Here is a 26,314-nt window from a genome sequence, read left to right as displayed (position 1 = left end):
AGAATTTGCTTTCAAAAGCACTAGGTCTATTTTGTCGGCATTGAATTTGCATGGTGTGAACAATCATTTACTGATGACCTTGACTTTGTTTTTGACCCGGTGTATTTTAGTCGTCGCTATTTTGGATCGACAACGATGTGGTGTGATTGGTAATGAAAATGTGATGCGATGCGACAGCAATACAACCTACTAGTCGATGCGATACGGACGCAATGCGATGCGAAAAAAGACTGGATGAGAAACGAAAATGATGCGATGCGGCTGCAGAAGCAATGCGTCGAGGACTCGAAAAGTACGAGAAGTAGGTCTAAACGGAAACTGTGGTATTGTAGCCTAGTTTATATTACTGTGTTGCTAACAGCTCACAAAGAAACTGTCAAGGTAGATGCAGCGTTGTTTACGTTCAAAGTATAAGACATAGCAGTTACATCATGTTGTGATGCTGTGTTATGAATACAGATATTATTGTGAGAAAAACAACTCTTACGTGATATAAAGATTACATAAAATGACGTGTACGAATAGCATTGCAGCGAAGACGTGTGTAATATGGTCGATAAAACGAAGTCCTTTAAAACATTGAATTCTCTGCAAATAACTGTGCTCGTAACGAAAACCCCATTAAAGTATATATTTTCTGAAAGCCTTGATGTTGGGGAATGCGATGTAAACGTTTGTTCGATGTTGACGAATGTATGGAGAAACTCAACCATGACTTTTCGTGCACACGAACAAGCTGACGAAAGATGATTTAAACCTTTTTTATTTTTATTTTATTTTATTTATTTGCTTATCAACAGCGCCATCAGGCAGCCACAGACAAGAAAATAAAAAAAGGATAAAATACACTAAATTTAAACAAACAAAAAATACTCTAAAAATCAAACAATGAAAAAAACAAATTAACATGTCTTTTAAAAGTTGAATGAGATTCTTCAAAAACATCGACATCGCAAACCTTATCAATCAGACCATTAAAAAGTCGTGACGTACGTCCAATCAGGCCATTTTTTGTAACATCAACTCTACAATAAGGGATGTGTATACGTAATAGAGGTCTATGTCTAGCAGAGTATCTAGCTTAAGCTAGTGTAGAAAGAGCAAGGTCATGACGAAACCTGTCTCCAAACAAAATCAATATGAAGATTCTGTCGCCTACAGAGAAAATTTATGTCATCCTGAATGCTTGCTACAGAAAGCGCCATGACTTCTCCTTGACCCTTATGCAGTTCATATAGTACCCGCTTGGTTACTATCCTAACCATATTTCTAATTGTGACGAACAGCGACATCCGGGTGCTTAATATTCAAGTCCTAATGTAGGATACCACTATCGTAAAGATGATAGGCAGGTTGGGATCACGTGACACGTACAGGGTGTTGTTGTTTGCCGTAAAATCGTTAGGGTAGCAATGAGCGAATAAATCTGATATTCAAAACTCAATAGCAGATGTCAAAAACCACATCTCTGACGATGTTGTGCAAGAAACTCCTCGTTGTTACTCTTTGCATCATTTGCCTGACAGCTGACTCGAGGGCGCTGAAAATCGGCGCCTTCAACATTCAAATCCTTGGCATAACCAAAATGTCGAAACCAGACGTCGTACAAGTCCTCGCCGATGTAAGTATAAAATAATCTGTGTGCTATTGAAACCTATTGCATGAAGGAAATCATTCACATCCCTAGAAACCTTCCCGTAAAAGACTAGGTTTTGCATGTGTTTATTTGTAATGCTTAATCGCCCATAAACTGACAATGGTAATATCCAAATAGCGTACTTACACTGTTCATTCAATGGGAAGTAATTGGTTTCGTATAATTGTCAGGGTTTCGTTTGAATAGAATTGAATCAACGGGCAAATACCAAAACACACCAAATTACGATATGAAAAACCTAAGGTGTTCCCCTTCTAAAAGACCCAGAGCTAAACACTAGTGCCACACGAATTGAGTCGCTTAATGAACTTCAGGTGAATGCCGATTGAACCATTAACATTTGTCACTTCTACTTGAATTCTCAACTAGTGCAAGGCGGTTTTGTCATCGTCACCGTCGGCGAAGTAACATGGTGTCGACGCTATGCTGGTTTTGCGCCTGCATCACTGTCTTAACACGCTGACCATTTTCGAAGTTTTGTATCGCCCTGAAATGAAAATCTAATTATAGCTGTGAACAGCGAACGTAACTGTAAACATCCAACACACTACATCGATGGTAAAGATGGCTAGCGCGAGACCATACGCAGACTATGTCGGTAACTTTTCCCGTCAAAACTTCAACTTGCGCTTACATTTTTGAGTGATGCATGTGAAGTGAGCGAGGAACAGTGAAAGCACTGAGCATGAGCAGAGAGCTCAACTTTTATGAACACTCTCAATGGTAAAGACACAGGACGTGAGTCCCTTAGAATGGTTGTAAACGAAAACGGTATCCAGAATATGGTAGGTTTTTCCATTGCGTTGTTGTTCAGTGTTCTCGGCCTTCAAATGACGAACTTCTAATGTGTATTACTGGTACAATAAAGAACGTGTACTAAAAGTCATCGTGAAAAAATATTGGATGTTAGGCTGCGCTTTGTGTCGAGGCAGAATTCTTGCAATAGATATGTGACTTTACTACACAAGTTAAAGAAAAAATTACGCTGACGCGAGGATACTTTTCCGTACGCGCTTCTATGTAAAGTTGATTCTCTTTCAGATCTGTGTTATGTATGATGTGATCCTGATTCAGGAAATACGTGATTCATCTGGCAAAGCCATCCAACAACTTATGGATGAAGTTAACAGGTAATTTGTTAAACCAATAATTAATTCAGACGAACACATTAAAAGGCTCACCTTTTTCATCAGGCTGATCATACATTTGACGGCTGCCTGTGCTATTGATACTTCAACTTCGATTATACCAAGATAAGGCCAAAAAAAATAGTTTGTTTCTCATCCTAGGCATCTTGCAAAAATGATGCGGTGACGCGGTTTTTTTTTTGCTGCTACTTTTTTTTTATTCAACCATCAACAACAACGCGCTTACAACATGAGAACATAGGAATGCATGCAGAGATAAATGCACAGCAAATTTTTAGCATATCAACAGTGCTGCTTTTTGACTATTAGTGCAGAATGCAGTTTTGATAGCTTTCAATGTCATAGTGTACAGTTCTGAATGGAATGTTACAGCACTAGGTGATGTTCAATTTTCTGTCTAGTTCAGTTTTGTATATCATAAAATATTTGTGTTGCTTTGGTATGATCTGAACGGTTTAATTTGTTCTTAGTTTTCTTTTCTTTTCTTTTTTTTCCGTTCCCTCTTGAGATGCAAAAAAAAATAAGGTTGGCGCGGCGGGTCTACATTGACGCGCGCGGGGATGAGAAACAAACTATTTATTTTTTTTGGCCTAAAGTATACACTTCATCCTAGACTCTCCACAGTCGACGTCGCTGTGCCTTGTTTTGTGGCGCACCAAAAGTGGGCCTGCATTCGAAGGCTACGCTGTGCGCTGTGAGCACGCGCTGCCAGACACAGCGACTGTCGGTTCTTGCAATTACATGAATATTCATAAGGGTAGTGACGTCAAATGAAAAACCTATCTAACTGGGCTTAGTGAATATTATACTAGTAGCTAGTAGACCTATATACGCGGTATGTTTTTATTTTTCATTTTTCATTTTATTTGGCTATGGTACTTGTCATTTTTGTTTTGATTAACGGATGTGTGGAGTTCTATAAAGTACCCGGATCAGGCAGAAATTCGACCGGTCGCTTGCAAGAACGTCCAGACCTTCGCTGATCACTGCGTCTCACGTGACTTGACTAGACGCAGCACTGAGGCGGGGACCAGCCAAATCCAGACCCTGGGATTCGCGTCGCGTCTCTGAAGGGCGCGCGCGTGTTCCAACAGGGAAGAACGCGAATCGCAGGGTCTCTGCCAGACTACCTTCAACCCTGCGTCTACGCTGGAAGAGTTCATTCCTGCAAAATGTCCCCAAAGAGCATATACCTGTCGACAATCTCGTTCCTTTCAGGAATTAAAAGTAACAAATAAATGGTTTCTTCGTGGTAATCCGACTTTGCCGAATAAGCGAGTCTTAAAAGTCTCAGGCGATCGACCATATTTTCAATATGGTGCATTACTTCAGGCAAGCACATACGATTACAGAAGTCAAAGTTAGATTTTAAGTGATACAGAAATTTCATACCAGAAATGCCTAAAAAGATGTACGAGTTTATCTAGTTTCACCAACAAATGCCATAAAAACGATTTTGTTTTAAATAGATTTTCAGATTACTATCTCAGACATGCTGCAGTGAGAAATCGACGTTTTACCCACAATGCAATTCAATACCATGCACTTTGACCCCTTAGTTCAAAGAATTAGCTCTGCAAGGTGTACATGTTGTGAAGCGATCTTAATGAGGGCCAGTATATACATAGGATGGTCATCCTAAAACTGTGTAAAAATCAGTAACCATCTAAAACACAGAAGCATTAAATACAGAAAGAGAAATGCGCGTTCCGTTGATTTCTCACACTTTCGAATGAAATACCCCAATTCCACAAACAAAATGATACAAATTGTTACAAAACTAATTGCTTCTCCATCTTTGTTTGCTGAGTGTCAAAATATTCCGTTTCAGAATATCTAACAAAGGATTTGCGATGGTGATCAGTGAGAGACTTGGACGAAGCAGTTCTAAGGAACAGTACGCTTTCCTCTATAGGTGAGTGGATTTACAGTTTCTAGTGTCCTTACTTTTACCCGTACTATCAGCATTTAAAAAAGTATCGCTTTGTACTGTAATTAAGATAGATGTGATAGACTGAACAACACAATGAATGATTACAGCAATCTATGATGATTGAAGATTTATAGGCTTACAAGAAATGTGACGTTACAAGGAATGTTTTAAGGCTTGGATTGGTAAGACTCTAATGGTTGGAATAATCGAACCGAAAGGCACCATATGCATCCATAGGATAACGTATACAGCGGAACATTTCAGCCTTTTGTATGACGTCACCATGCCAATCATATCAGAATGATTCAGTCATGCACAGGTACAATGCCGAGTCCGACCTTATTTGAAGAGTATTTGTACAAGATCTGTATCTTTTACCAGTCCGCAACAAGATGCATGCATTCAGAAAATAACTGGTTCTATGCTAGAGTAAACCGTATAGCGGAGGTAGAATCCAAGACATGTACAGTCAAGGACGATACCGAAAAGTATGGCGTATTCATTGATAAAGAAAGCCCCGTTATTTTTTGACCATTACTTTATCGATAACTTTATCACCAAACTCTGCTATCTCGCAGACGTTCATCAGTTGATGTTGTGGGCAGTTTTGTTTATGATGACGGTTACCCTGACGACGGCACAGATACCTTTGAACGTGAGCCATTCGTAGTACGATTTTACTCTCCAACTACAGGTAATTCAACTGATTGGATGCTTTCACAAAATTTCGTGTCCATGTTAAAACAACATGAACATTGATATCAACGATACCCGGCAACGATAACAACAACAATTTTCGACAACTATGACGACAATGATTGATGATAATAACGATGCGATAAGTTATTCATATACATCAGTAATGCTATATTTATTAACTATCTCACATGTCAGACACATTTAAACAATCTCAGTAAAGTCATTAATAGACCCACTCCCGGTTATCCCACAATGCATTGCCGTGGCCGTATGAAACACTGCATGCACACTCAAAACAACAAAAGCATACTGATTTTGTGTTGTACATCGGATTGTTATACGAGATTGACACAAATTTGCAATGCCAAATATTGCCTCGTGTATTTTGTATTCATGGCGACGAAAATATAGGTCAGGGTGTAATCTGACATAGTGTTTTATGAGTAATATACCCTGCGTGTACCTTACAGCTAAAAAGTTCTATGAGTAACGTACGCCTTGTATACCCTAACGTGCAATGCATCATGGAACCGGTAAAAGAACTATACGCCCATATCACTCGTCCTTTGTCAAATTTCACATTGAAAAGACAAATCACTAGTTTTTGTGGCGCAGTAATTTATGGCATTGTTTTTTTCTTCTCTCCATTTTCATAGTCATAAAAGACTTCGCTGTCGTTGCGATTCACACAAAACCAGGTACATCAGTAACGGACTTAGAAATCGACGCCCTCACCGACGTATACGATGATATTGTCGACCGCTGGAACCTTAAAGTATAAAAATTTGTTCTATTTTCTCCTTTAAAGTGCCAATATTATTGCAATATACGAACTTTATTGAACAATCAATTGTCCCTGTCTGTACAATGGTATCTTAATAACATTATGTAAATGTGCTTCCAAATATTGTGGGAAACTGTTTACAAAACCATCGCATTTCATGTGCTATCAACAATGCAAAGTGAACATGTAGCAGTCTGTGACAGTCTATCATACTCACTTTTGACTCAAATTAGTAAGCAAGTTTTATCCATGCACAACGTTGCGCCAATGGTCGCTGATGTTAATGCCAAGTGTTCTGGATTGGTATATTTATCCATCAATTATCTTGGAAAAACCTTGTATTTATAACAGATGTTGTCTGACCAGTTATCCTGGTAATAGAAGTAAACATTTGGGCTCACTGAGAATTTGATCATCTCTCCCTATTTCTAATGTAGGATGTCTTGATTGCTGGAGATTTCAACGCTGACTGTAGCTACGTCGTTACTCGTAATTGGCCTGATATCAGACTCAGAACACAATCTCGTTTTACGTGGCTGATTGATGACGACATCGATACGACTGTGACCTCGTCCGATTGTGCCTATGATAGGTGAGTTATATTGACCTAATCTGCTACAAGCTGTAATTCGCATTGAAGTAAATGAACACAGTACAAACACACAAAGCCAATTTTGGGCGAGATTATCATTGTTTAATTGGTGATAATACTAGTAATTGGCTAAACTATGTCAGCTAGACTGACATACGAAGACAAGCAGATAATATCAGACCGAAATGACTTTTATTGATTATCAAGCAAAAAATATTGAAAGACAGATTTACAAATATTTAGGAAGTAACTTTAGAAGCACGCCACCAACGGAGACATCTATTCAAATATAAACGTTCGTTTGCAAGAGTAGTCTTCCTATTAACTGCACATATTTTATCGATTGTACGGGTATTTACTGTTGTGAAAAGCTTTCTGTCCGGAGTTTAAAATGTAGATGCATTCCATATGTCAGCAAACTTTACAAAGCATTCATTAAATACTCCTACGGTCATTTGATAGGCTGGTGGTAGCCGGGACAGCCTTGACCAATGCCGTTCAGCCAAGAAGCGCTAGAGTTTTTCCGTTCGACTGTTTCTTTGGACTCGATAATAAACAGGTAATTAACGATGGTAACGTCAGGTTTGTTGTCGTTTTCGAGATGACAATGCAATGTATATTCCAGATGACATTAGGCCTATCTTTATAAAACCAAAATTTCACTTTTAAAGTCAATTATTGAAAAAGAATTACCAAAACTTGTTATAGGGTTGACGTCTGACAAATTGAATAAAAATTTGAGCGGGAAATGTGATAAAGGACTCGACAGCACACGTATATCTACTGATTTAATGGCAATTTACGACATGCTGTCCGCAAATCATTCTCTGCACGATGAATTATTATTGTGAAGAGTAATAAGACAGAGAAGCACAACAGTATCTGTCATTCCATTTAACTGTTCTGTATTAATAAGAACAAGAGGATAATTCTCCGTATGTTTGAAAAAGTAGAATCTAAACAATTCTATCCATTATAACTTGTCGAAGCAAAGAAAGAAACAGAGGAGAGGATGTCAAAATTAACACAGACAAACTCATTGCCATCCTACAAATGATATTTAAATATCTCATTGAATGAATTTATAATTCAGAATATCAAATTACCAAAAACTCGGTGACAATTTTTTTTTGTTATTGCATTTCACAGGCTTTGGATGTCAGTGATCACTATCCTGTGGAAATGGTGTTGAATTAACAAACACAAAAACAACCAATCAAGTATCACACCATATTCAGTACTCGGATCTTTCTCATGAATCGAAGGCAGTGGCTGATGCCAACAGGAGTGTTGTCTTCATGAATTGCCTTCATAAACTGCCACTGAATGGCTAGTGAATCTCTAAATGGGACTGCATGGCGCCATGAAGTTTGCATCATTCAGCTTTTCTATCACACGAACAAAAACAGGCCTAGAAGAACCTTTAAGTTACAGATTGATTATGCGTTTGACTTTTTTCTTTTTATAATACTCACTAACCAATGGAAATAAAAGAATTGTCTATATAGCTTGCACTTCAAAATCTATTAGCTATGAAACCTCTTACAATGTGAAATTTTTCCAGGAAATGTTTTTTTCCGAAAATTCTGTTTGATATCAAAACTTTTAGACACAAATTGTAAAATGAAGTCTTCGAGTCATAGTGTTACAGTCACACTGAATAACACAGCGTTGACACCAGACACTCCCCGATCCCACATTCCCTGAAATCCTAGTGTCCAAAGACATTTTACGTGGTTGATACACAATATCATTAAGTCCGTATCTTGCATTGCCTGTGCGTACTGTACATGTGAGTAAATGAGATTATTGCTACATTGCATCGTCTAGTAAAAAAACCCCAATGACGAACATAATAATTGCGAGAATACAGAAATTCCAATAAAGTGCACAGTGTTCAGTCAGCTGACAATTATGGCGTTGCAAACAAGCGTATCACTGTTCAATATTTTATTCCCATGATACCATTGTAGCATGATCCATTGTTGTATGTATCATGATGCAAGATGCTAAGACCTTCATGTTGTTGTCTGGACTGAAAAACTATATGCTTCGTGTTGCATGCACTCTCCAAAGTATACATTGAAGGTCGGAAATTTCTGAAGTATTTCGTTTAATTCTAGGAAAACGGCGAAATTTCGAAAAAAAAGTTTTACGAGTTACTTTTAAATTTTTGAAAGGGATTAACGGTTAGCGAATTACCGGAAATACACTTAGTATCATTTCGCATTTCAGCGTTAACATTACTGGTCCCCTGTCCCATTTCTACCGCTGGCTGCGCTGCTCAATAAAATCATCAGTGGGGTCCCTATTTTCGTGAGCAGCGCAGCCTGCAGTACAAATGGGGCAGGGGACCAGACGACGTTAACATTACACACGTTTACTTGTTATTGCTGTGAATATCAGCAATGAAAGCTCCCTAGCTTACCAAGAAAAAATGCAAAGTGTTCAATGTGAGTATCATTCATTGTCACATCTGGAGAAAGTGGCGGATATTTGCATCGGCACAAAACGGTCGATGTCGACAAAATTGTCTTGCAGACGACAAATCACATCCTTATCTTGTACTTTTTTTATTTAGCACAATAAGAGTAAGTGACTTTCGCATGTCAAATGAAAATTTGCAGAATCGAAAGTTGAAAAAGAATGATTGCCTGACTTTAATTCCTATTTCCAGAATTAAAATTTTCGCTGCATTAATGCGACATATCCCATATATTTGTGATGATTCAGTTTCTTTGCTTCCCATACCCGATTAAAGTTTCCAAGACAACCTGGCAATATATGAAATCAAATATCGGGACATGAGAGTTTCAGCTGTGATTCACACGTTGTTTTCGTTTTTACACTTCACTTGTCATGAACTGTACAAGTTCCATCAAAGTTTAGTGGTGAGGTGTGTTTTATTTTCAAATTTATCCACTGTCGTGACTCGTATGTGACCTGTGTTTTTATCTGTATGAATCCAAACTATCTGTATGAATCCAGCTGGATTGAATACGATGTATTACCAAACATTATTGAATTAATTCTGTTCTGAAATGCCACTGTATCTTAATTCTACAACACGAACTTGTATTCGTTTCATTTTCTGCAAATTGTTGAAACTTGAATACTACATACCACAAAAATACAAGAATGAAATGTCATTAAGGCGTTTTGAAATTGACCTATTGATTTTCCACCCCGAGAAACAATAAGATATTTGCCTGTTTGTCTACCTGCTTACCTCTTGGCCAGTTATTACAGCCTGTATCTATCAATGTAGAAGACCAGTGTTCATTTCAGTAGGTATCGGGTGTCTTTGCCATCATAAAACATTTTCAAGCATCTAAACCCTTTCTGTCATGAAATGTCTTGATCGTTGTCGCTGTCACTCGGCATGGCCCTTTCATCTATCAAACTGAATTTGGAATGATAAACACATGGTAAAATTTGAAAACTCAAAGTGTTCACATTCAGCCAATCAGATTTCATAACCTAAGGGTTCCTGAATAATGATCAACAATTGCTAAGACTAATAACATAATTGGTCAGTGTAAGATCGCCAGATGTAGCAGACTATTCGCATCAATGGGGAAAAGCGAAGCAACGCTGCGGCTGATGCCAATCACACCATCGAACCAGAACGATTAAATACAAAAATCACCAGATGTGAACTGAATGTGCTCTCGTGTTTTACAACAAGTTTATTAATAGTAATAGCTTCACAGAACAATCAGTTATCTGTTATATCAACATCTGTAGCAGGTTTCATCAACTTTTGCACAGTACTCTCAAAGTTAAATCACTAATTACAAAACTTTATTTAATATGCAAATGAGCTGTTTATCTTGTAGTTTGGTGTTGTACTTTTTTGGTGTAATGTGTAGCTTTTTTGATTCTATGGACGGTCCTTGTACCTATCTGAAATAAAGTTTAATAATAATAATAACAATAATAACAAGGCAGTATTGCTGAAGGCAATGAGTACTTGGGCCGTGATAGAGTAATTTTGAGGACAATATATACTACTATTCAAATATGGTCTTGAATTTCCTCCTGTCAATAGGCATTTGATTACTGGTTATTAAACGAAGCAATGGCATGACAACGGCAAAATATGTCTAGCAACTTTTGTGGAGTTTGAGGCAGGGGTTCTTTATTTATAGCGGGAATTGCTTAAAATCCTTAAATATTCAAATTACAGCAAATTTCTTTTGTTCTCGATGGTAGATGTCTAATATTTAGATGGGCATATTTAGATTTCTACCCTATAGTTATCCCTATATACCAAAGTCGGACATCCAGCTCTATTGGCTTGCTCAGAATTAGATATGTGCATAATTAATGAGGTACAATATGTGGTGTCATAAGGTGTCCCATCATACCATTTATGAAGGGTGTAGCACTTGTGGTTACTGATTTGTGGACAAATATATATATTTGAGGTCAAAGGTCATCGAGGTCACGTGACATTTTGTCAAATAATTATATTGCTAAGTTATTCCTATATACCAAAAATCAGACCTCTAGCTCTATTGGCGCGCTCAAAATTATATATGCGCATAATTAATGAGGTACAATATGTGGTGTCATAAGGTGTCTTATCATACCAAATATGAAGGATGTAGCACTTGTGGTTACTGAGTTGTGGACAAATATATATATTTGAGGTCAAAGGTCATTGAGGTCACGTCACATTTTGTCATAATAATTGTATTGCTAAGTTATTCCTATATACCAAAAATCAGACCTCTAGCTCTATTGGCTCGCTCAAAATAAGATATGCACATAATTAATGAGGTACAATATATGGTGTCATAAGGTGTCCTTTCATACCAAATATGAAGGGTGTAGCACTTGTGGTTACTGAGTTGTGGAAAAATATGTATATTTGAGGTCAAAGGTCATTGAGGTCACATGAAGTTTTGTCAAACAAATTATATTGTTAACTCATCCCTATATACCAGAAATCAGACCTCTTGCTCTATTGGCTCGCTCATAATTAGATATGCACATAATTAATGGAGTACAATATGTGGCATCATAAGGTGTCCCATCATACCAAATATGAAAGGTTTAGCACTTGTGGTTACTGAGTCATGGACAATAATGTATATTTGAGGTCAAGGTCACCAAGGTCACATGATATTTTGTCAAAATGTCTGAGATATCTGCGTGAACCGATGGACTCACTGATGCACTCACTGACGGATATGAGCCAATCTATAAGCCCCCTGGACTTATCCGTGGGGACAAAAAAACTGTGTCACTGCATCCTTTAGGCAATATGAATACGATGAGAAACTAAATTTTTATTTTTCTTGGCATCATACATGCGAGTCTATGGAGAACTGCCTTATACATGGGAGTCTATGGAGGTGTAAACTAAAAAGTCCTCTAACACGGCCAAATTTGATAGCATTGTGAAACAAATCGACGTGCATCTGTATGGGGTGGGTACTGTAGGCGTGAACGGACGGACGGACGCACGGACATGACCAAACCTATAAGTCCCCTCGGACTTCGTCCGTGGTGATTAAAAACAACGCAACAGTTATTACAGCTACACCGGCGGTAGGTTCATATCCAGAGCCCCGTACGGTCTGCCGCCGTCGCTTGAAAACAATCTCATGCACCCGGCCATATGGGCAGCTGGCCGGATCACAGTCGCTCGAGAGCTATTCAGCTCTGGGACTATTCGCCCCATAGACGAGTATACAGAAGCGAGGTATTTCTCGCTTCTGTATACTCGTCTATGGGGCGAATAGTCCCAGAGCTGAATAGCTCTCGAGCGACTGTGGCCGGATGCATGACTTCCCGGAGAAGGCGAGCTGTCACGTTCAAAGCTCAGGATTATTTGTCGATCAAATATCAGTAAATTTACCTTACCTAGATGAAATTTTGTCTATAGGCTGAAATTTCGCCGAAGTTTGACAAAATTACATCGATTTTTCAGGTTCATATGCGACATTTTTGAGTTTTGAGTGCAGACAGAAATAAGTTTTGAGGCAACATGGCTGCGACCCCATGTTGACCCCTAGCCCTGCGTACGATGCTATGTGCTACAGCTAACACACAGCATCGTACGCAGGGCCAGCGAGAGAGTTGCCGACATCGCGACATCGACGGTTATTTACGAGAAGTGAATAAAAGACTGTCATTTTTGGAAGCGATCGAGTAGCTGAGGTAGGCTGGGATACGACTTGGGCCCAAGAACGCTGAATTTCGGCAGTAATTTGGCTTTTTACGTCAAGTCCCAAAATGGATTTGAAGTCACCGACACAACGTACGGGTCTTTGCAGGGCTGTGGTGAGCGGGGCGGTTAGCTGTAGCGGAACACACAGCATCGTACGCAGGGCTAGTTGACCCCCAAGTGAAAATGTGTTCGCGATCAAATCTTCCTATATTTTTTTCAGAATTTTCAACAAAATCATTGCTTCTTACATCTTTTGTAAAATATAAAATACTAAAATAAAACTGCGATGTGCCATGTCTCCAGATTTCTAAAATATCGTTCGTTGACCGTTCGACACAAACTTGTGACGCAGTTGAAATTCAATACTGACCGCCAAATAAATGAGACGAGATCAGTCTAGACATCCTCCAAATTATCCAACCATTCGCATTGGAGTTCAGCTCGCTTAGAGTATCATAACATTTTTCGGCCTTTTAGATCGATCCTAATATCTCCCATTTAGGAAATAAATACACAAGCTACCTCGACAAAACTTCGTGCACCATGCATGCATGCACCATCCAAGACCAAACGCACTACAAATCTGTCTTGACGTCATCATCTCCTTACATGGTAATCGGCATACCGTATTTTTTAGCAAAGGGGACACAGAATACGTCGGAGTATTCAGTTTCAAAACGTATTACATTGTGTGATGTTGTCAAAAAAAAGTCATGTTACTGCAGTGGTATAAATTACAAAACACAAAAGTTCAAATCAGTTTATTTTGGACTGGCTTTACCCAACATTTCATATTGTTTCTTATGCCAGATTTGACCACGTGCTTACTGGCGACCCCTTTTCATGCAAATTTTGTGTCAAATGATGTGTTCCCCTGGAAAAACAAACGTACGATTTCTAAATGAAGGAGGCGAAATTTGCCCTCAAGACTCGAAACCACCCCTTATGGGGTGTACCTAGTTATTTTTAACGAGCTTCTCGAATCTGCAGCTCTATTTCGAAATGATGGTCTGGTTTTCTCAGCTCAAGGATAAGTGTTATCCATCGCTGTGGGCGTTACTATTCTCAGCGGGGGTACAGTTTCCAGTCGTAATGTTTTTCATTGTGTCCGGGATATAAAACCTTTCCTTTTCAAACTTTCTCTTTGATTAACACTAATCCACATCTTGTCAGTGATTAAACATGTTTCAAGTTTAAATGTTAAATTCTGGTCTCGAGCCCTCCTGTTCGACCAAACCGAAATTACCCCTCCCACTTTGGCTCGTCCAGTGGGTGTAGCAAGGCAAGGGTCGTGCCATCGCCTAGTAAACGGAGGGTGCATTAATTGTTGCATTTCGATGGACATTTTGATTATATTCAGAAGATTTTGTGGCAAAAACTCAGATAGAGAAGCATTTATATTCACATCTCACTTATTCAAGACTGGCTGAGAGCAGCACTTCCATTCAGTTAACATCATTACGCCATTTATTATGCCAAGAAAGATGAAGCCAATACATTTTGCCCTCCCTGGTCTCAGCCAGAAATGGTTATACCTTACAGTTTTTTCCCACGGAATGAAAACAAATGTACTTGGGCTGAGGCCCAAGTACAATAATGATTAACTTGACGCTGGTCAATGCTTCATGGGATAATTAGATATCTATCAGATCAACATATGTAGCACGTTTCATCAAATTTAATGCTTTAATTTTGGAGTAATATCACTAATTACAAAGTTCATTAAATATGCAAATGAACCCTTAATTAACTTGACACTGCTCAATGTTTCATAGCACAATTAGATATTTATCAGATCAATATCTGTAGCAGGTTTCACCAAATTTGGTGCCGTAATTTTAGAGTTATATACCTAATTACAATGTTCATTAAATATGTAAATGAACCCTCAATTAACTTCACACTATTAAATGCTTTACAACACAGTCAGCTATCTGTCGGATCAATATTTGCAGCAGATTTCATCCAATTCGGTGCATTTATAACGGAGTTATATAACTAATTACAAAACTTCATAAAATATACAAATGAGCAATTAATTAACTTTACACTGAACAATGCTAGTCAGTACAATAAGATATATATCAGATCAATATCTTTAGCAGGTTTCACCGAAATGGGTGCCGTAATTTCAAAATTATATACCTAATTACAGTGTTCATTAAATATGCAAATGAACCCTTAATTAACTTGATACTACTAAATGCTTTACACCGCATTTAGATAATTGTCGGATCAGTATCTGCAGCAGATTTCATCAAATTTGGTGCGGTTATGTCGGAGTTATATGACTAATTACAAAACTTTATTTAATATGCAAATGAGCTGTTTATTAACTTGACGCTGCTCAATGCTTCATGGGACAATTAGATATCTATCAGATCAATATATGTAGCATGTTTCATCAAATTTAATGCTGTAATTTTGGAGTAATATCACTAATTACAAAGTTCATTAAATATGCAAATGAGCAGATAATTGACATGACACTGACAGTATCATCATAATGTTCTGAAATTGACACCTGTGAAAAGTTTCATGAAATTTGTGCAGTATTTATTGATATATGTCGACACTGTCATTACCGTCTCCGTAGGGAAACCATTATGTGAAAAAAAATGATAATGCATAACTTCATTAATATGTAAGCCACACTAACCAAAATCTAATCAGTTCTTGAAATTAGCATGTGGTACCTGTCTACTAAATCTGACTTGAATGTTTTCTGGCGTTTTTGAGTTATCGTCTAAACAGACAGACAGACTGACAGACACACACACTCACACACACACACATTGGTAGAAAGACAGACATCGCTATGACATTAGCTCACGTGTGTGAACCCGTGAGCTAAAAATGACGTGGCTATGTTCGATTAATACAAAAAACTCCTTCAAATGCTTTTTTGGCCTTGCTACAAACATTACCAGCCGAAGTTAGCCACTGGTATGTCTGATGTCGTTAATCTCTGCTTCACGGAAATTATATGTAAAGCTTCATCTAGAAATAACCGAAGATTATCATCCGAAACTTGAACTTGAAAACTGTCACATAGTTCGTGTCGTTGACAGCAATATAGGATCTTAGTTTCCACAACGGCGTCAATGGAGCTCTTCTACAGGGCTGTGAGGACTTTCACTTACGTCAGAGATTCAAAACGAGGCAAGGTAAAAACCGATGACGTCATCGAGAAGAACTATTGTCGTTTTCAGTTATCGTATGAATGCGACAAGACTATTGGTATTAAATCATAACTCTGACAGTAACATATCATCTGAATCAGATTTTCGCTGGAAAGACTAAAAACAAATGTAATCATTCTTAACAATGACAACAAAAATCAATACTAGGTTTTCAAAGGCCCCGTATGAATCGTATGAATGCGAACTAGGCCGCACCAGCCACAGTGTGTAGCCAGCAAGGGGCTATGAGAGTAAGACTATAAGTAAGACTCTAAGTTCAAAGTCGATAGCTTACGGAAGCTAACTTAAGTTCAAAGAAACCGTCGATAGCTTACGGAAAATTTGTTTAAAATACATGCTCTTATCGTCTGGGTACGTACCAGCAGAGCAGAATGCGTCGTAGGCAGTCACATACAAGATGCCTTATTGAAAGACTGATATATTTCATTATTTTGCGAGCTAAAGTAGCGACAACGATCAGTGTCGTTATAAACTTCCTAAACGCCTATGAGTTGGCTCGCGGTGGTTTAGAGTCTTGCTCTCACAGCTCCTTGCCGGCTACACACTGTGTCTGGTGCAGCCTAGTTCAGTGAACTAGGTCAGCCCATTTCTCTTCCATTCCTTGCTGTTAATTGTGCTTTCCCTAAGCCAACGTATTGAAGTACCATTCTGCCCTAAACTTCACCTTTCTGTTTCAGTATGATGTAGCGTACAATCCCTGAAGGACGATTTCCGTATACATTTATTGTGAAATAGCTCGCGTGATTTTAAGTTGCACTGAAGTGTTTAATGCTTACGTCAGTCAATAGAGTGCATGACACAATTACACTACCTCAAAGCATACTAAACATACAACCTGGCAGTTGTGCTTTTAAGGCCATGGGACATTGCAACAACAACAAGAAAAAACACAAAGTAAGACAGTTTTAGGACTGCTGTTACAGTAATAATGTAAGATTCGACCACAGGTATGTGCTGACAGAAAGTCACTGAGTAGACGGTTGTCAAATATATAGCCCAGTCTCCCATGTGTACGCTGTGTCCCCCTTCGATGAAAATAAACCAATCCAGGGTAGAACTGTCTGAATACAACAACCAATAAATATATATAAAGGCAATAACAAGTCATTCTAAACATTACTTCCTAATGCTAGATCGGCGTTGGTAAGCACTCTCTGTCAGCGCAGGAATAGAGTCCTGAGAAAACAAGTTGATTTTAAAGGGATAACAGTAAGTATAGTTGGCTATTCTGTATGAATGGTGTATAAAGTGCCATACCCTTGATATCATACCTGACCAAGTTTTCACTCTGAGTGCGAACATAACCCTAAGGCTTGTTGCATGGACATATTTAATGTGACCTCATGATGACGTAACAAACGATTGCAAGGACATTAGTTTCTCCGTCGAATACAATGTTAAATTTTTAAACGGTTGCTTGGAAACATACACAAGACAAATCGTAGATTCCACTATGATATTGACCATTCTAAAATCCAATGACGTCACAGTGATTAAAGACACAAATCGGGTCTCATCCCGCTTTTGTTGTTGTACGGCCGAGTGCAGGCCATGCAAAGTCAAGTTAAATTTTTAAAGGAGGGATCCGGCATTCTTTCGGTGTTGTTAATATTACGGTAAGAAGTTGGGATGAAAAGTATTAAAAATAAAGAGGAATACACTGGTAAGATTAACTCTGATTTTTCTATCTTCTCTTGATAGGTAACATCCTTACAAACTCTTTGGTATTGTTATCAATGCAACTCAGTGAATCGGTCGAAAACTGACAAAGTTCATCGTCGACGGTCTCTATCACTATGCTGTCAGTTTTCAAATCCCGCGATAGCGAGTACCTGTACCTTGGCAAAAACCCTGCTCCAAGGATTGTACGATTTAACCTGTGGTTTTTGGGGTATCACGAACTCGGTATGTAAACCAATGATTTAATATATAGAACCTAGTCACATTATTCTAACTTGAATTCGTATTCGATTTTCCATCGACAGTCCATGAAAATGAAAAACGCTGTTTGCAAACAAGAAAATGAGGCTCCTCTACGTGGAAAAATTCTGTCATCGTTCACGACGAAGCCATGGTCATAGACATGGTAACAACACTAGAAATCCCCGTTCAGTGATCTCTTACCCATGCTTAACCAACCTTTTGGTGTTCACAAAATAAGAACTGAGCTGTTTGGATGTTCCTTGCAAAAGTTAAGATCGCTTTTGTTGACTGTTGATAACATGAATTACAATCTGGAAACACCCGAACATCGGTTAATATCTATTATTATAGATATAGGCCATCATCGGCTATTTAGACCTGTTCGGACGGACAGCATCAACAGTCAGCAGAGGATGTTTTTCCCTGTACGGTTTGTCAACAAGGAATTGACAGTATTAATATCAGCAATATTTTACACAACAAGGATGTCATTGATAAAGTTCCTCCACATTTTAAATTTCAAGAACCACCTATAGTTTCCTACAGCTATTCTAGAACTATAGGTAGGAAACTATTTAATTACAACAAGGTTTTAAAGGATTTAGACCTGGAGAACATTCATGACATTACTTGTGATTGCACGTCATCTTCCTTTTGTTACAAGCCGTATGGTCATGTAATAACTGGTGACCTAAACATCGCCACGAATAATAAACTTCGGCAGTTGTTCCAGTATGGCCCTAAATATCGTGAGCCACCAACCATAAACTGGAACTATAATTTTAAAATCATTATGGATGCTGCCGAGACTTATGCAAAGAAGTGGGCCTCTGTAGAAGATGAAGACGTTGAGTGCCTCTCTGACTGGTTACGTACTGTCAGAGATAAAGTTCAGAAACGTATATCACGTCTTCGTTCTTCATATACTGTCATCAAGACAACATCTTCATTTGATGACTTCACCATACGTGAATGCCTAGATGCATTGCATGATAAATATGTTGTCGTGCCTGCAGACAAAGCTTCTAATAACATTATTTTTGTCTGCAAGCAATTCTACATTCAGTGTTTGATGAATGAACTGAAAATTAATTCAGGTGACAGTAATACCACCTACTGTCCATCAAGCCTGTCCAAACAGGAAATATTTGATAATCATTCATCGGTTTTGAATGCATTTGGCATCAAGCTATCAAATGATGACAATGTTCTACCTCGACTATATTGGATTCCCAAAATCCATAAGAATCCATATAAGCAACGTTTTATAGCAGGTTGCAGCAGATGTACAACCAAACGCTTGTCACAACTCTTGACCACAATTTTGTCAACCATCAAATCTGGTCTGGTACCGATATTGTGACAAGGTTTATGAAACGAGTGGGATTAATCAGATGTGGATATTGAAAAATTCTAAAGAATTATTACATACTCTAGATACCAACAAAAGCAAGTATGGTTCAATCCGCACATTTGATTTTTCTACACTTACACCACCATCCCACACAACAAGCTTAAAACTAGGTTGTCATCATTGGTTAAGCAGGCCTTCTTTTACAAGAATGGCAGTCGTAGGTATGATTACATTGTCATCAAACACAATTCGGGCTATTTTAGTAACAACAGTGATGCCAAATGCAAATACACTGATACGGAAGTAATTAAGATGCTACACTTCCTAATTGACAACATATATGTCTCATTTGCCGGTATGACATTCAGGCAAACTATAGGCATTCCTATGGGTACAAACTGTGCACCACTTCTTGCTGATTTATTTTTGTATTCATATGAAGCTGAGTTCATGCAGACTCTTCATAGTTCAGGATCTAAAAGAGTTGCACAGTCCTTTAATAATACCTATAGATATATTGATGATCTCATCAGTTTGAACAATCCTGGAATTTCTAATTACCTCCATCACATATATCCAGATGAATTAGAAATTAAAGAAACAACGGAGAGCATGAACTCAGCATCGTATCTTGATCTATTTATTGAAATTAGACACAATGCAATACACACCAAGTTGTATGATAAAAGGGATGATTTTAATTTTGAAATCATTAACTTTCCCTACTTGACCAGTAATATTCCGTCGAGTCCAGCTTATGGTGTGTACATTTCACAACTACTGAGATACTGTAGAGCTTGTGATTCATATGGAGATTTTCGAGAGACACAGCTTATTAGTCTTAAAGCTGGTGAGACAAGGATTTTCACAAAGTAGGTTGGTTAGATCTTTTAAGAAGTTCTATGGTAGATATGGAGATCTTATATCTAAATACGGCAAATCTGTCACTCAGATGATGAAAGATAGTATTCCCGACTTTGACTCAGAACAGTAATTTAGCAGATAGCTGAATTACCGTACAATAACTTTGTCACACTAGTTCAATCTTGACGGGTGTAGCATGCTAGCAGGGTACGCTTACCCATTCCGGACACCTGGTACCACCACTTATATAGTGGTTCAAGATTGTACTACCGATTTTGTCAGTGATCTTATGTTTCTTTGTGTGTTTGTTTTTACTGTTTATTGGACCTGGTAATTTATTTGCCTTGAATGATAATGATTGCTGGAATCGATTTGATGTCATATATCTCACAACAGTTACAGGGCTTCTGAGCATAGATTTTACAAAGGTCCTTCGTAACCTGTTATTTGCGGCTCCACTGTATCTGCACAGTTTCTGTAGGAGACTTGCTGGATGGAAAAAATTATCTGGGGGACAATTAAAATTTTATCGTAATACTTTAATGAACTATATCAGTTCTCTAGAAAACGAAAGTCCAGTCTCATATTATCAACATTCAGTGAATAACACAATAAACCACACTGAGGCTGCGTTCAAAGAAACCTCTGGCGGGGAGATTCTAGGAAAATTTCTGTGAATTTTAAAATAAATCCTTACAGACTCAAACATTCCAAGTAACCCTTCCAACACATTGCAATGTCGAAGTCCCCTTCCCAGATATAAATTTATATTCGATCCACAGAGGCGGTAACGGTGGCGGGCTGAAGATTTTAATGTTTGCACATGGCAAAACAACGCCTTTGTGCAAAAAGCTGATCAATGGAAAACATGAAAACCGGGTGACTTCTCCTCATCTGTCGAAAAATCTGTACTAAGTCTTTCTGAAAGTATGCAAAAACAATATAAAGCATGGTATTTAAATGTAGATATCTTTGAAATTGAGTACAGGCAGAAAAGAGGGAGACAAGACGATTTGGCGGTCAGCTCGCTAGTTTTAGGGAGGGTGGCATTCCAACTGCAAGAAAGAGAAAATTACAGAAACTTAAACACATTTTAGAGCAATGTTATGCTATGCTATAGGCTGAAAATTGGGAAAGACAGATTTGTTTGCATTTGATGACGAACATTTCCATGGAATACAGGGCATGACGACATACTGAATAACAACAGACTTTCTAAAAGGACTCAAGGAATAAGATATTGGGAGATGTAAAAACGTTATATGTACTTCAGTTCATAGACCCAGGAAATACTTTTATTTTATAGGATCTATTTTCAGTCCGATTGAATTGTAAATGTTTAGCAGAACCTGACAACACTACATTCTTGACAAGGCTATGCGGATGAATAATTTACAGTGGATGAAGCAGCCTAAAGAGGGCAGTAAAATTGAATTAAGGTTCCAAGACAAGAAATTGACCTTTTCAATGTAACAATTCTCTGGTGGTTAATAAGCTCAAAACCCCCCTAAATTATACATTTTCTCAAAGCCTAGATATAGGGGAACAATTTGGTAACCACAGTGTCACCATTGTTTACATACTCAAACTTGCTGGAATACAAGCTTTCACAACGCTCTTCTAAAGGGTGTCTCAGATTTTCTATATCTTGCTTAGTTTTTTTTAACACGATTTTAAAGAAATTAACTAGGGTTAAATTAGCTGCTCTGGAAGTTTTTCTGGCATAAAAATTGTTTAAGAAGGTTTAAAAAATTCTGAGACATACTTTTAAAGATCCCTAGGACAGCTTGCACTTACACAAATCTCAGCCATATATCTCAAAGCATTGAAACAAAACATAGGGAAAACCTATTTTTGAAAGGTTATGCAAATTACCTATCACGTGATAGTTATGTAAACAATGGTGACACTATGGTAACAAAAATGTTCCCCTATATCTAGGCTTTCGGAAAATATATAATTCACGGGGGTTCTGAGCTTATTAACCAATAGAGAATTGTTAGCTTTGAAAGGTCGATTTCTTGTCTTGGAACCTTGATAGCCTTTCAATTTGATCTGCGACCTATGCGACTAAAAACACGCTGGAATATCATGTGAATAACATATATTCACTTGATATTAAGGTATAACAATATAATGTCTTATAGTTGACCTTTGGCGTGTCACTGCTAGTCTCACAAAAGTCATTTATATCACGAGACCATGGCAGTGAATCGTTTTGGGTGACCCTGAAGGGAAACTAATGGTTAATATCTCATATAGCCAGTCAATATGTGTATACTGTTTGTCTGAATGTCAGATGTATAAAGAGGGAGCGCCACATGATCTGTCAAATCCACTTGACAACAGGTACTATATCAGTCTGACAACTTAACACACGTATGGTTGCATGTCTCTGCTGGAGCTTTCCAAAGACGAGATGATCACTGTAATCTAGATCACTACTGCACTTAAAGATGCAACGTTCTCTTAACACAACAAATTGACTGGAGTATTTTCATGTGATTTGTCATCTGACCTTTATGGGAGTGAAAAGTACCCATTTGTAGCATGTGTTTACAATAAGTACATAACTGTGGGTTTTTGTTACTTTTTGTTCAATTACTTCCAATCAGCAGCATAATTTTTTTCAAGTCCCCCTTCAGTCTCACATTATTTTCAAGTCGCCTAAATTTACTCTCAATTTTTTCTAGTCCTCCCCAAATCTCCCGTCCCCGAAGTGTTTGTTAACGCAACCTGAGAGTGCTGATTTCCAACGGAGAATAAAACATGTGTTGACAGCGGAAACAAAAAACCGGTTTAAACTACATTTCGAGCGATTCATAAAAATACAAATGCTTTGGTTTGATTTGATTTTTCACTTCATTTCAGGTGAAAAACCAACTTGCCTTTGGCAGAAGATTTTGTCTTTACTATGGTTAATTGCAATCATTGTACTGTTACCGATTGGCATCGTCAGAAACCTTGTCAAGAGATACACCGTAGGGGAGCATGCGCTGTTCGTTTTGTCCTACTCATTGTACCTGATGCCCGCCATCATTGCAACTTGCTGTCGCTTGGCGGCGATGTTGTCGGGTACTTTGGGATACCAAGATTTCCACATAATAAAGAATGGTTATATCAGAACTTGCGTCGACAGAATCCTCGCCAATAATATAGATTTGACAAAATGGAGCATTGTACTGGCCTTCGCAGGTTTGTTCTGGACTGTCTTGTTATTCTTCTTCAATATGTTTCGGTTTCTTTGCACAGCGTGTGTTGTTTGCCCACTGAAGACATCTATTGTAGTAGGTGAGATCATGGGAATGTACACTTATTTATCGTTTTGTAACGTTTTGTATATTTTGGTACAGAACACAGAAATAACGTTTAGGGAGTCGATTGTGTACCTGAAGAAAATGTTAAAAGATACAGATTCTTGCCGGAGGAATATAGTGCAAACGTATGACAATTTTTTGCTTGTGCGTAGTTTTACTACGGTATGGATGGCGTTACAAGTGGCCGTATCCTCTGTTCTTTTGTTTTGTCATATTTACTGGGCGTACAATAATTACGAACACATAGCTGCTGATATCATGATGGTATTTGCCAACTTAGTCGAAGTAGTATGCTTTCTCGTATTTCCACTGATATCAATGGGCGGTTCAAACGTCAACTGGATACACGAGAAGTTCGTGAATAGAATCGAACAGGTCCGCACTAAGAAGAACGAAAAGCGATGGAGTCGTATCGTGGGTACAATTGAACGCGTGAAACCCCTAAGAAACACTACATCGCTGGTCATAATTGGCACCGTCATCGGTGTCATGATCGCCCTCAACGTGCACGGACAGGGCCCGGCATACGAAGTATTTGGATCAATTTGCACAACAGCGGGAGTATTTGAAACCCTTAATGAAATACGGAATACAAGCTGTAAAATTAGTGACTGGTACACCGTACAAAATAGTACCTTTAATAGTAGTCATTATAATATGACATCGTAAATACAGGCAAGGAAACTGTATAATTGCTTTTTTGTATCCATATACCCGAACGAAACTAAATGATCGATATTATCCCGACAAAGCTAATCGAAAGATACTTCGACATGCAGTTTACGGTAGATAAGACAGCACATGATTCCCTCTCAATCATCGAACAAAAACAATGAAATAAAGAAACAAAACCAATGATATTTTTAATGCATAGTGAGGTTCCGTATTTTTAGTCGTAAGAAACAAAGAACTAGATGGAATCAACATTTTCTGACTAATCAAACTTGGAAGAACTTAAAATCTATGAGTTGAGTTTTCTGCAATATTATCTAACTTTCGGGTGAAAACAATAACCATTCTTCTAAACTTGACTGTCTTTAATATTAACTTTGTTCACTTAACACTTAGTAACATGTAGGCCCTATATTCGATTGAACCCTATATTCGGCTAGTCTTTGAGGTTAATTTATCGATTTATCAATTTATCGTGCTTTCGATATAAGTATCGAACCTATGATACCGAAATTTTAATACAGTTCCATGATCTAATAAATTGTACATATTTAAAGCACTGTCTAATCAATATGATAGATATTACTTTTTTCTAACCAAGTTTTTATGATTATTTTTTAGTGTCCAATTTCTGTGATATAGTTTCCAGTTTCAAGTTTCACCCGGGCCTGATTAATTGCGATATAGAGTGGATCGGAGTTTTGATGTGTAATCTTATGCTATCTCTATTATAGAAAATTGGAGACTGCTAGTCGCCCTTTTAATTCTGTTTGTTCCAACAATTTGAATAAAAATAATGACTTCGGAGCTCTCCAGTGTCAATGTGTATTCATCTCAAGTTGGCAACCCTCGCATATATCATCATAGCTAATTTTGAAGAAGGAGAAAAACATCAGACAGCAAGACAAAAAATAAGTAGTTTGTATAAGCGGTAACAATCACATATTAAGGTATAAACATATCGATATATCCTGTGTAAGTGTCCGTACATGTGAAGATTTTTGAAACCCAAAGTTTAGCGTAATCAACAAGAATGTTCACTTAGTGTTTTCATGTGCGCATGTGCAGCGGTGTGTGTCTCTGTATACGTGGCCGGTGCTACTAGTATCTGTGTCTGTATTTAGATATCTCGTCTACCTATTAAGAGGAATTTATTTCGGGAACAGTTTTTGGGTTTCTCAATCTTTTACAATACATTGCTCATCTGTTATTTGTTTGGACCATTTTGAAGCATGCGCAGTAAACGAAATTACACTGCCGTGTTTTTTGTGATAATCGAAAACTTAATTTTCCAAAAAGAGTTCATATGAATATAGCAGCCAGCAGAAATTACGAATGTCGGCAAATTGTTGATAATTTGTTTCTCTAATAGCAAACTCGAATGGTGTTTCTTAGCTATCATTCTTTTTCTTGAAAATAAACTGTTTATAAGTTTGGTTGATTTCAAAGTTTAGGCAAAACGTGAGCTCAACAACTGGAGGCTCGCATTTACATTTCCGCAAATACATGGCAAAATACAAACGTGTGGTTCACGATAAAGCTTTGAACATTGGAAGATATACTAGTTTCCCGGCGTACTAGCATTTTTACTATGAATGATTGAGAAATTTACATCTGTATTTCAATGTAAATCGTCATCGTAACGAAGAGAAACGAGAACTTGAAGGACTTGAATCTTCTTGAATTTAGAGCATGTTACACAACTCAGAAAGCAGGTTACACAACTCAGAAAGCAGGTTGGCTGGAGACGAAATAGTATCGGTTGTTAAAACTGTTGAATACTATGATGTCTGTCTCAACAGTCACTCGCAATTATTGCCAGATATGACACTGAGTGTTCAACACTTTTACCCAAAAATTTGAACTGGTAATATTCCTGTACGACTGACCCGATTGTAAAAACAGTCAAATATACAATTGCTTGCAGTTTGTCACTGAACAAAATAAGATACTGGTCAATCAATTGAACCAACTACTGAAAATAGTG

General features: G+C 37.9%; 2 protein-coding genes across 3 annotated transcripts; both read left to right on the top strand.

Moving 5' to 3' along the window:
* Positions 1-1,399: 1,399 nt before the first annotated feature.
* Positions 1,400-8,318, top strand: LOC139117983 (deoxyribonuclease-1-like). Its single transcript, XM_070681243.1, has 8 exons — positions 1,400-1,621; positions 2,699-2,787; positions 4,637-4,720; positions 5,317-5,432; positions 6,094-6,212; positions 6,659-6,813; positions 7,276-7,372; positions 7,963-8,318. The coding sequence occupies exons 1-8, from the start codon at positions 1,451-1,453 to the stop codon at positions 8,008-8,010; spliced, it is 879 nt and encodes a 292-aa protein (XP_070537344.1). The 5' UTR covers positions 1,400-1,450; the 3' UTR covers positions 8,011-8,318.
* Positions 8,319-17,312: 8,994 nt separating this feature from the next.
* LOC139117761 (uncharacterized) lies at positions 17,313-25,134 on the top strand. Of its 2 annotated transcripts, XR_011548568.1 has the most exons (3): positions 17,313-17,406; positions 17,899-18,102; positions 23,210-25,134. XR_011548568.1 is itself a non-coding variant. In XM_070681023.1 (2 exons), the coding sequence occupies exons 1-2, from the start codon at positions 17,994-17,996 to the stop codon at positions 24,322-24,324; spliced, it is 1,224 nt and encodes a 407-aa protein (XP_070537124.1). In that variant the 5' UTR covers positions 17,905-17,993; the 3' UTR covers positions 24,325-24,408. The 2 variants fall into 2 exon arrangements, 1 of the variants encoding a protein (XP_070537124.1); XM_070681023.1 differs by lacking the exon at positions 17,313-17,406 and having other exon boundaries at positions 17,905-18,102; positions 23,210-24,408.
* Positions 25,135-26,314: the final 1,180 nt, after the last annotated feature.

Source organism: Ptychodera flava, chromosome 18, assembly GCF_041260155.1.
Source record: "Ptychodera flava strain L36383 chromosome 18, AS_Pfla_20210202, whole genome shotgun sequence".
Lineage (NCBI taxonomy): Eukaryota > Metazoa > Hemichordata > Enteropneusta > Ptychoderidae > Ptychodera > Ptychodera flava.
Note: the sequence above shows the minus strand (reverse complement) of the source record. Positions and strands in the feature narration are given on the sequence as shown.

Excerpts from the sequence above, each read along its gene's own strand:
- LOC139117761 (XM_070681023.1), top strand. The coding sequence starts at position 17,994 with ATGCTGTCAGTTTTCAAATCCCGCGATAGCGAGTACCTGTACCTTGGC. Across the intron at positions 18,103-23,209 it reads TTTGGGGTATCACGAACTCG|GTGAAAAACCAACTTGCCTT; the intron begins GTATGTAAACCA and ends ACTTCATTTCAG.
- LOC139117983 (XM_070681243.1), top strand. The coding sequence starts at position 1,451 with ATGTCAAAAACCACATCTCTGACGATGTTGTGCAAGAAACTCCTCGTT. Across the intron at positions 5,433-6,093 it reads ATTTTACTCTCCAACTACAG|TCATAAAAGACTTCGCTGTC; the intron begins GTAATTCAACTG and ends CCATTTTCATAG. Across the intron at positions 6,814-7,275 it reads TCCGATTGTGCCTATGATAG|GCTGGTGGTAGCCGGGACAG; the intron begins GTGAGTTATATT and ends GTCATTTGATAG.